General features: G+C 42.7%; 1 protein-coding gene across 4 annotated transcripts in view; it reads right to left on the reverse strand.

The window, feature by feature from the left end:
- Nucleotides 1–12,213, reverse strand: part of TEC (tec protein tyrosine kinase) — a 1,312,802-nt gene that overhangs the window by 86,920 nt on the left and 1,213,669 nt on the right. For all 4 annotated transcript variants that reach the window (XM_044061419.1, XM_044061418.1, XM_044061417.1 and 1 more), the window contains exon 15: nucleotides 6,814–6,878. In XM_044061419.1, coding sequence (XP_043917354.1) covers nucleotides 6,814–6,878 — 65 coding nt within the window. The remainder of the gene's footprint in view (nucleotides 1–6,813; nucleotides 6,879–12,213) is intronic.

The following is a 12,213-nucleotide window of genomic DNA, read 5'->3' on the forward strand; positions in this document are numbered from 1 at the left end:
CCTTCCTAGCCTAATCCATCTTTTTTCTCTCTCGGCACTTTGGTCATGCTCTTCATCAACAAAAAGCACCTCTATACACCCCTGCACACACACCAAGGTCAGTTCTGTGTATCAAGGAATATACTGCATATTTCTGTACTACATCAAACCCTGAACTTTGATCAAGCTACATCAAGCTTGCTTTTAGGCAAGAGATCCAGGTGGTAATGGCAAGCAGGTGAATATGTGAAACTATTGCTACTCTTACTAATAATAATGAGAATACTAGTAGGGTCTTTGGCTATACTGCATAAACACCCCCCACCCTGTTTACAGGAGCTGCTCTGCTCTAGCATCAACGTGCTCTCTCTGATCTCCGGAGTGAATCCAAATGAAATCCAAGTCATCCTTTGAAATCTACAGAAAAATATACATTTTTATTCACTGTACTGCACTTTTAAACTGTGCTTTACTGATCTGCTTCCTACTTTTAATTGTTTTTAAGCCATTTTAACTGCTTTGCTGTTTCACTTTTTCAACTGTTTGTTGTTCAAGACTGTTTTTCCTGAACTGTATTTTCTAGTACTTTTAATTTTATAGCGTAGGATAAATTCGGATTTTCTGAATCTAGACTGTTTAAAATTATCTGAACACTAAAATCAGCCATCTTAAATTAAGAGGGCTCCCTGCAGCCTTGTGGCAGAACAGCAAAAGACCCAGACCTTGTAACAGAGAGTTTGGTGACCAGCCACTACTCTATTATCTTCAGCTGAGCAATTCGCAGTATGTGTTTCCATGTAGCAACCTTGGATGCCACACCACACAGTGGAGGTAACCACAGTTGGTTATAGACGCAAAAGCTAAAGTAGAGTTATTTTCCCTTAGAAGCTGCCCATGCTCCAACTGGGGAGTCCATAAATTGCGCTTAGCTGCTTGGACAGCACCTCATCTGGGCTTTCTACAGCATTTGCAAATTTAAACCTAATACATTTCTCCTGCCAGCCTGATTGACGTGGGTATCCTGAGGCAGTGTAGCAATTGCCTCATGTACACTGACATCCCACTAGTCCTAAGCCACTCAAGCTCAATTTGTGAGAGAAGCACATGCACTAAGAATTTGGAATCCTTGCACTCTCGTTCACAGAACAGTGACACCCACATACTATATCTCCTGCACAAACCATGCTCTCAACACACACCAACATATGCACAGGTACTCAGCAGAAATTAACCTAAATACCAGAGACCTCCAAAACAGAAACATGCTACATGATACCGTAGCTACAGCACTCAATACCCATAAAACCACAAGCAGAAATATCTCAAACAAGGCCCTAAGGCAAAGCATGTCTAATACAAATTATTTGGTCATAGGTGACCCTATAGTGAGACACACAGATGTCCTACTCACCAGGCTGGACAAGAAGGTTACAATCAGCTGTCTGTCAGGTGCCAGGATCCATCAGATCACACACGCACTCAAGTCTCTCCACATCAAGTACCATTATAACTCAGTCATAGTTCTGTTCGTGTGAATGACTTGAGACATACCTCTTGTATTATAAGAGAGACATGACTGGGCTCTCTGAACATGTGTCGCAAGCAAGTTAAGTCCCTAGCTTCGAGCAATATACTATCTTCACCTAAGATGATACCACAATATAAACAATTTTTTTTTAGTTAATAGTGTCATTCTAAGGGGGTCCAGTACCTGTCAGCCTGGGAAAACATGGTAGATAGATCATGCTGCTTTGCCAGAGATAGTTTTCATCCATCACCTCTGGGATTTTGGTTACTGGCTAAGGAGGCTCTTGCATCTCCCATAGTGCATTTCTTTTTTTAATAGAAAATCACAACAACAAAATTCACGATAAAAACATATCCTCAAAAAGCAACGTCAAGGTTATGCTGCTAAACGCTATGAGTCTAAACCTAAAACTGCACCCACTGGAAGCAGCCCTCACCTTAGAAGATGCTGACATCTGTGCTGTCACAGAGACTTGGTTTACGGCCACAGAAAGTACCCCAGACATACCGAGTTATAATGCCTTCCACACATTCAGACCACAAACTGAAAGTGCGAGAACTAAAGGATGTGTAATATCAATATTCAAAGATAAATACACCTCTAGACTGGTTAAACAAAATGATTCCTTTGAACTAATGCAGGTCCAATTGACTGTAGTAGGACAGTTATAGGACCCCCTCCATGAACCAGGATACCCACTTTTCATACTTAGAGCTACTTAAATTACTCAAGATACAACCAAACACTCTGGTTTTATAGGTTCATAGGTGGGTACTAGGGTAATGGCCCTGGAGCCTTTACAAGCCTAGGCCATAGAGGTGCCCTGGCATTGTGCCACCTGATGTCAAGTTTCCAGTGCCTCTATCACGTAGAGCCACTAGAGTGATTCCCAGGGTGAACTTTCTATTTCCTATCCACTCATCAATATTTCTCTTGAAGAGGTCCAGTGAGGTGCTCTGCTTGACATGTATGGAAGTCTATTCCAGAGCATGGGCAGTCTCTGGGTTATGAACCTGTATCGCCAGCATATTCTGTTGATTGTGGTAATGAGGTTGAGGTCTCTGGAGTGTGTGGTGCAGAGGGATTGGGATTTCTTTAGATGTAGCATTTCTAACAGAGCCGGTTTTATAAGTCAAGCAGAGATCGCTTCTTGTAGACCATATGAGACTGAGAATAGCTGGAGTTTTTTTGAGTCTGTCCATGTAGGACATGTGTTTAAGGCCCAGGATCTTCTTTGTGAGGTACTTTTGAGGCCTCTCCAGCTGTTGCAGGTGTCTAGTGAGGTACATGCCAAATGGGGCATTATACTCTGATTGGTTTAATGAGGGAAGAGTAGAGGAGAAATGATGACCTCTTTCTTCCTGGATGCAAAATCCTTGGTAATGAGATGTGCCACATAGGACTTCGAAGGAGAGGGTGCTGTCAACCTGTGTCCCCAGATATCTTATAACTCCTTCAGTGTTCAGTGAGCTCCCGTCGATGTGGTAATTAGTTGGAACTGAGTTTTTCCCAAAGGGGATGACAATGTATTTTTTTGGCATTAAGCTTAAGGCCATGGTTTTGACACCAGTCACTGGTCTCAGTGAGGCCTTTCTGTAGGATGTCTACATCACTTGGGGAGTTAATAATGGCTCCCAACTTGCAGTCGTCTGCAAACTTGGTCAGCCAGCGTTCCGTGTTGGCCTGAACTTCTGAGATTTAGGTGCCAAACAGGAGAGGACCCAAAATATATCTTTGTAATGAATAATTCTTTTACCAGACACGAGGATCAAACCTTGCAAGTTCTGCATGGGAAGCAAACACCTTAACCCTTACACCATCTAGTCTCTTAGGTGACTAACTACCCATCCATAGACTGAGTAAATTATACTTGTACTAACTTGCCCAAAGGTTCTTGGAGTTCATCAATTCCAATTCCCCAGACCAGTCGGTTGACACCCGACAAGGGGCACAAACATTTTGGATCTAGTGCTCACTAACATGGGATGATCATTGCATCACCCTATGTATGTGGCCCTCCCTAGTGAGGTCTGATCATAAAATAGTCTCATTAGACGTAACCATAACATCTGACCTGCCATTAGCAGCAACTAGACTAGAAAACTTCTCCAAAATCAATTACAATCAAATACATGATGGCATAAACAGCTTCATAGTCCCTGCCCTCACTGATGGCATGGACAACTATACTGGGATTTACACCAATGCCTTGTATAAGCATCTATACAAATGTATTGACTCATCCGTACCAGATAGGATCAGAACAAGATCCTCAAGAAAGAAACTAGACTGCCTGGTGGACATCCGCCATTAACAAGTTATACAATAGAAAGAAATTGATATCTATGAGCAGGAAGGAATGATCTATGTACTGGAAACATTCCCTTCTCAGATGAAAACAAGCAAATAAGACACCTCGAAAGGCATTGAAAAGCTAACTATGAATCCAAATTAGCCTCCTTAACCAAGATAACCATAAGTCCTTCATTAGCTAGGTCAGAAACCTTATATCTGCAAAGAACTGGTTGTTAATGGCACATCATATACTGAACCCACAGAAATAGCCAATGTGCTGACAGGTTCAGTGAAAACTTCTCCCCCCCATCCCCATCAAAGCCCCCAAGCCATCCCTACCACCTGCTCCCACCAAGTACCTTCAAGGAGCAGGTCATAAATGCTCTCTCCTAAGCCAAAAACATGGGACCTGATAACATTCCAGGCTGCTTTCTAAATGGATTAAAACAGGAACTAGCTGCACCACTGGATACTCTTTTTAAACATGATCTAAGCACTGGTTTTGTACCAGCTGAATGGAAAACAGCAACCGTCATCCTGTTACATAAAGAAGGCACCTCCACAGACCCTGGGAACTATAGACCCATAAGCCTAACCAGCCTAATCTGCAAGGCTATGGAAAGAATAATCATGGACCTTATCAACAAAGATATAATATATTGACCCAACTCAGTTTGGCTTCATTAAAGGGAGATCCTGCCTCTTGAACTTGGTGGACTTCCTCAAAGCACTGGATGAAGGTAAATCCATGCATATGGCCTACCTGGACCTGGCCAAGGCCTTTGACACTATTACCCACTAAGGCATCACTGAAACTCACTCAGCTGGGGATCAATCCGTATATTGTCAGGTAGGTTGCAAACTGTCTCACCAACAAAATGCACACAGTCAAAATAGGTGACTATCTCCCACCAGCAGACCCATAACCAGTGGTGTTCCACATGGATCAATGCTGAGGCCCCTGTTGTTTGGAATCTACTTCTCAGATGTAGAGCCTAAAACAAAAGGCCTATGGGTTACAAGGTTTGCTGATTATTGTAAACTGGATGCAGTCATCAAGTCCCCAAACAATGTCAACATCCTACAAGAGGGACTTACAGACAGACAACTGGTGCCAAAGTCATGAGCTAGAACTCAATGCAAAAAAATGCATTATCATCCCCTACAACAAGGGCAATGTCCCTGCAGATTACCACATTAATAACACCCTAAGCATGCAATCAGTGGTGAGAGATTTGGACACACAGGTTGACAGCAATCTTTCCTTTGACCACCACATCTCCACGGTGATAAGAAAGGCTTTCTATGTTGCTCACCTCATAAGTAAAGGCACTGCATCCAGAACAAATGACGTTATAACCCCCTTGTACTCCTCACTCAAGCCAATAAGAGTACAATGCACCTGCAGCAACTGAAAAAGCCTCAAAGATTTCTTACAAAGCAAATTTAGGGTCTTCAGCATATGTCATATGTTGACAGATGGAAATCACCGTCACTATACTGTCTTACAGACTACTTATAGGTGACCGCTGCCTTGCATATAAAGCAATCTCAGATCCTGCTCGAATGGAAATGCTGCACATTAGTAAATGAAATGGCATAAGATTCACTCACTCTAGGAAACTCAACTTACTATGTGACATCAACAGGATGTGCTGGAAAGACAGATATGTCTCACAGAGGTTCTCTCTCCTCTTGAACAAACTTCCAGTTCAGGTGAAGCAGATCACCTCACTGACCCTATTTAAGCGTAATTTTGATGACTGGATGGGAAACCACAAATTCACCCTGGGAGTTTCACCTATGTCCCTCTTGGACAGGGGTAGTAGTTGTTGACTTGTTGACTTAGTTCTTCTTAATACCTTGATATTTGTGGTAACAGGGCTTGTACCTGGCTAGGTGTTTGAGGGCCCTAGGTTCATTAGCCTAGTAACCTTCTATGGTCCCATGATCCCAGATTTTATATATATATATATATATATATATATATATATATATATATATATATATGGGTATACCTGATAATATTGAAAGCCAGCATCATAGAATCATAGATCCGGATTCATCAAGACGACATCCAAGAAAACCCACTTTGTTGGCAGACTGGATGAATAAAATTCTTCCCAGTGAGTACTAAGTCACCCAAACACACACAAAACCAACACCGGAACACTCAAAATGCATCCAGGTGGAGGTCTGTGCCCCGACATCCCCCAATTAAATATACCAACAGATTGCACTACAGTTTGGGAAAGAGCAAAGCTGAACTTTCCGGCCAACGGGTTATTTACCCTGGGTGAAGGATTTTGTTCATCCAGTCTGTTAATGAAGTGGGCTTTCGTGGATGTCATCTCAATGAAACAGTCTTCAATGATGACAGTTTTTGATATTCTCAGGTAGACCCATATACATATATATGTATTGAGCTTCACTTGCCATCACTTGCCTGCTTTTGGATATTGATTCAAGATACTAAAAACCTTATTTATTTTCTGGCTCTGTAATATTTGTGTGTATATGTAAAATGTGAACTCCCAGAGCAACAGAGTCCTATCTGTCTATGACGCTGGAAAAATAGGACTCTTTCACCATGATGCTACAGATGTGAAAGGTTTTGCTACTAGGAGAATTCACACAAACTGCAGAATCTACAGAGCTACAATAAGTACCTATGTAAATAGAAGCAGATTTGCAGTAAACAGGGAAATGATGTATTATTCTAATACTGCAATGGTAACTTAACCACTATCTTCGAAGCAAAGCTATCCATACATTTTAGCTGGATATGAAGAAACATCCTACTGTAATCTGTAAGATGAATACAATTTAGTGATCAATTGGTCTCCTTGCCTTTCACCTAGGATAAAAATTTAGGTGAGGTAAGCCAGACTTTCAGCTCCATTCATTAGTCAGCTAAATGTCTGACAGAGAAAGAGATAAGATGGAAGTGGCACAAAATATTACACAAGCTCTTTATGTTGTATACTGATATATTCATTGATTTTACTTACCTTGCCATTCCAAAATCAGACACTTTTACTGTTAGACTTAGATTCACTAAGCAGTTCCTGGCAGCCTGCAGAGAAAAAGAAAAGCAAAGAAGTTTATTAGAAAACTGGATTTACTGAAATATGTATCCAAATGGTATGTTATATTCAAGGGTAATCTTAATCACATCTTAAAACTTTGAGAGTTACGCTAATATTCAAGACATTTACATATACAGCAATGTAATAAATAACCAATCATGGAGTGCACAATGATGAAAACGTTTGGCTTATAAATTGACTCCACCCCCACCCCACAATTTGCCAGTGATGGTGCTGATCTTTAAGCTAAACTCCTAAACTCTCCTGTTGAAGGGTGTAGGTAACAACACATCTCAAGTATGACATATAAGTTTATTCAGGCGACAGTACTTAAACATAAGGGGATGAGATGAAATTAGACAGTGGGAGGATAAGGAGGTAGGGCAGGATAGTCAGGCTCAAGATAAGCATACTAAGAACTACACCCCCCCCCAAAAAAAAAAAAAACAAAACACTGCATACTGTAGAAAAATGTAATTGTAAATATCTGTGCATATGACAGCCCAGTGCACAACAGTGCATGCAATGGGGCTTAAACTAGGTTACAAAGGAATATCTCAATCATATCATTGTGCAAAAGCAAACAGAATAGTCGCAACACATATACGTTTACCACATAGGTGGCAGTACACTAAACACCGAAAGTGTGATAAGAGACTTGGGGACACAGGTGGACAGTGGTCTCACCTTCGATAACCACATCGCCACAACAGTCATGAAATCCTTCTGTGTGGCACACCTCATCACCAAGGGCTTTTCAACCAGAAAAAAGGAGGTCATTGTCCCACTGTACTCATCCCTCATTAGACCCATTGTAGAATACAATGCCCCATTTGGTATGTACCTCTCAAGACATCTGCAACAACTGGAAAGGCCGCAGAAATACCTCACTAAAAGAATCACAGGCCTAAAGCAGATGCCCTACGCTGACCACCTTAAAAAACTCCAGCTATACTCTGTTGCATATAGTCTACTCAGAGGCGATCTCTGCTTAACATACAAGGCCATGTCAAACCCAGAGCTGTTGGACATGCTACACTTAAATCCCAGTCCCTCAGAACCACACGCTTCAAGGGATCTAAACCTTGTCATCACAATAAACAAAACATGCTGGAGGGATAGGTTCCTGACCCAGAGACTCCCCAGACTCTGGAATAGACTGCCCATACATGTCAAGCAGAGCGTCTCTTTGACCCTCTTCACAAGCAACCTTGACGATTGGATGGGAGAAAGGAAATTCACCCCAGGGATCACATTAGTCGCCCTGCTAGACAGGGGTCCAGGGAAGTAAATAGTGTGGGAAGAAATAGCCAGGGGAATTGTTATGGCTAGGCTCATATAGGCCCTAGGGCCGATAGCCTAGCACCAACCTATGAACCTATAATGCAAAAAAAAAAGAAGGCTAAGCTGTGGGAAGAAAAGTACAGTTTTGTACCTACCATAAATATAGATGTTCGAGTGCTAATACAGCTGCAGTCATAACAGATGGGTTCTCCTGCCGTCAGGCGGGTCCTCGGTCGGCTGAATTCCAAAGTCTAGGTCCAGCGTCGGCTGTCGTCGCTTCTTCCCTGACGTCAGTGCGACAGGGGTATAAAAGAACCAGCCGACGCCATTTTCTTCAGTTTTTCTTGCCCCAGATGTCAGGTGCCCCCAAAAGGAAGGCAATACATAAATTTATATAATACAGCATTTGCAAGCAAATACACCATAAAGGAATACCCCAATCAGGATGTATGTGGAGGCGTTTGCCAATAGGCCTGTCCCAAGAGGGGAAGGAGGGAGGGAAACTTGGACTGCAGCTGTATTAGCACTCGAACATCTAAATTTATGGTAGGTACAAAACTGTACTATGTTCATCGTGCATACAGCTGCAGTCATAACAGATGGGTAGAATCCCAAAGCTAAGAAAGGGGTGGTAGGCACTAGGTGGAACTAGGAGGAGCCAGGATGCCCTGCAAGACTGCAGTGGCAAAGCCTGCTCTAGTTTTGGAGTATAATGGTAGGTGGTAGTGCTTAGAGAAGGTATGCACAGAACTCCAAGTGGCTGCTTCCAAAATATCTTTGGTAGGAACACCTCTGAGGAAAGCTGCGGAGGTAGCTGTGGCCCTTGTGGAGTGAGATCTGATGCCTGTAGGTACAGTTTTGCCATGAAAGGAATAGCAAAAGCGTATGCAGTGGGCTATTCATTTTGAGATTGTCTGTTTGGAAATTGGCTTTCCTTGAGCTCCTACAGCATAGCACACAAAGAGCTGTTCTGATTTTCTGAAAGGCTTTGTTCTGTCCAAATAATAACGCAGTTGTCTGTGGATGTCCAAGGAATGTAGTAATCTCTCCCCTTTGTTTTGAGGGTTAGGATAAAAGATAGGTAAGTGTATGGCCTGATTCAAAGCTACCCTGGATACCACTTTAGGCATAAAGGACGGGTTGGTTCATAAGGAAACTCTGTCCTGATGGAAGATGATAAAAGGCTACACAGCCATGAGAGCTTGTAGTTCTGAAACTCTACGAGCTGAGGTAATAGCCAGAAGGAAAGCTGTTTTCCAGGATAAATATTGCAAATCTGATGAGGCAGCTGGCTCAAAGGGAGGCAAGGTCAGTTTTTCCAGAATGAAGTTGAGATCCCAAGCAGGTATTGGTTGTTTCCTTGGGGGTCTTAGATTCTTAGCCCCTCTGAGGAACTGTCTTAAGAGAGGGTGAGAGAATAAGGGTGGATCAGTGTTGTATTCTGCAGAAATGGCTGAGGCATGGATTTTGATGGAGGAGAATGAAAGTCCACTGCTTAGCAGCTCAGCTAGGTACTGTAGTATTTGAGGAAAATTCGGTTTTCCAGGATCCTGACCCTTTCTCATTCCAGACACAAAACCGTTTCCATTTTTCAGAGTAAGCTTTTCTAGTTGATGGCCTTCTAGCCTCCAAAATGACATCCTGCACCTCCTTGGAGAGTAGGGTCTGTTGTGATGCTAAGGAATCTTCCATGCGGCTAGATTGAGAGTTTTTAGCTGGCTGTGAAGAGTTTTAAAGCTGTGCTGAGTCAGGAGAAGAGGTATTAGAGGCAGGGGCCATGGTGGGGAATGCGTCAGGCTCCTCAGGAGTGGGTACCAGTGTTGTCTTGGCCAGTCTGGAGCAATGAGAATCATCTTTGGTCTGTCTGCTCTGGTTTTCAATAGAACTTTGGGCAGCAGAGGAAGAGGTGGGAAGGCATAAACTGTCATTGCTGTCCAACTAAAAAAGAGCTTCCACTCTGCAGGCCTTTGGATGTAAAATCCTTGAGCAGAATTTTGTCAATTGGTGATTTTTGTGGGAGGCAAAGAGATCTATGTCTGGCCTTCCCCATGCTTGGATTATTTCTGTAAAAATTTTTGGATGCAACCTCCATTCGTGTGGATCTGTCATATTCCTGCTTAGATTGTCTGCCAGCATGTTTTCCTTGCCTGGCAAGTACTGTGTTTGAAGTTCGATTTGTAATTCCAGGGCCATGTTCCAAAGTGACATGGCCAGCCTGCACAGGTGGTATGAATGGGTTCCTCCCTTTTTGTTTATGTACCACATTACTGTGGTGTTGTCTGTCCTTATCAATAGCTGACCTGGATGCAGAAGGTCTTTGAAAGCTGTAATAGCATTTGTTACTGCTAGCATTTCCTTTTGATTGATGTGAAGGTGCTTTTCTTTTTGGGACCATTTGCCCTGAATGCACCGATCTGCCATGTGCGCCCCCCAGACGTAGTCCGAGGCATCTGTTGTGATGACTTGATTTGTTTGAGGCTTGCTGAATGGGAGACCTGTATTTGTTTGGCATGCTTGAGCCCACCACAGAAATTCCTTTTGGAGACATGGAATTAGTGGTATTATTGTTTCCAAACTGTGGCTGTGTTGAGACCATAGGTTTTTCAGGTACCATTGAAGTTTCCTCATATGCAGCTTTGCACATGGGATTAGTAAGATGCAAGATGCCATGAATCCCAGAGCCTGCAGGATTTTCCTTGCAGTCAGCCTGGTGTAATTTGCTAGTTCTTTGAAGTATTGAGTTAGTTGCCCCTGCTTCTCTGGTGTGAGGTAGGCCATCTGGGTGTTTGTGTCCAAGTTGGCACCCAGGAAAATTATTTTCTGAGAGGGTAATAGTCTTGATTTCTTTTTGTTGACTGTGTATCCCAGAGAATTCAACAACCTTATCACAAAAGCCAGATGTTTCAGAAGAATGTGCTTGCTTTCCGCTTGGATCAGGCAGTCATCCAAATATGGGTATATCTGTATCCCTTGAAGTCTGCAGTAGGCAATTACTGATGCCAGGCATTTCGTGAATACTTTGGGCACAGTAGATCAGCCAAAGGGCAATGCAGAGAATTGATAATGGGTTGAACCTGCAAGAAATCTGAGGTAACTTCTGCAATTCTGTCTGATTGGGACATGCAGGTATGCCTCCTTGAGGTCCAATGTTACCAGCCAAGACTCCTTGCCCAGCATAGGAAGAAGCTGCTGTAATGTGAGCATCTTGAATTTTGGTACGATTAAAAAAGTGTTTAGGATGGATAGGTCCAATATAGGTCTCCAATCTTTTCCCTTCCTTTGTACCAGGAATAGTCTGGAATAAAAACCTTGACCTTGTTCGTGCGTAGGTACCTCTTGAATAGCTTTCATGTCTATAAGATCTGTAATTTGTTTTTGTGCCTCTGCCCTTTGATTGTGTGGCAGATTTGGCATGCCTCTCATTTTTGGAATGGTGTGAAAATGGAATCTGTAGCCTCTGTTTATAATGTCCAGGATCCATTTGTCCTTTGTGACAATATGCCAATTTTTTGAAAATAATGCCAGTTTTCCTCCTAAGGGTGCTGCCATTTGAATCCTGCTTGGCATGCAGAGTGGAAAGTCATTGGGCTTGCTTTCTGAATGATTGCGAGGTATCCTCACCACCTCTTTGTGTAGGAGCTTGCCATTGTCTGCCTCTAAACGATCCTTGGGATTGTCCTCTGCCCCTCGGGCGCCTGTATCTACCTCTCTGTGGTCTGTCCGTGGCTGGAAAGGACCAATTTTTGGAAGGCCAATTTCTACTGAAACGTGGGGGTTGTACCTGTAGAAAATCTTTCACAGTTTGCATTGATTTAGCCTTTTCCTCCATTTTTCTTAATACCTCCTCAGCATTAGCACCAAATAATACATCCTTTTGTAGAGGGGCATCTAGTAGTTTAGCTTTGACATGATCAGGCAAGGTTTGTTCCTTAAGCCAGGCATGTCTACGTATGACTGATCCTGTAACAGCAGCTCTACATGAGGCCTCTAGAGCATCAAAACCACATTGCAAGGTATGCTTACCCACTTGTTCTGCAC

Source organism: Protopterus annectens, chromosome 2.part0 (assembly GCF_019279795.1).
Source record: "Protopterus annectens isolate FY-2018-M chromosome 2.part0, PAN1.0, whole genome shotgun sequence".
In the NCBI taxonomy this organism is placed as follows: Eukaryota; Metazoa; Chordata; order Ceratodontiformes; family Protopteridae; genus Protopterus; species Protopterus annectens.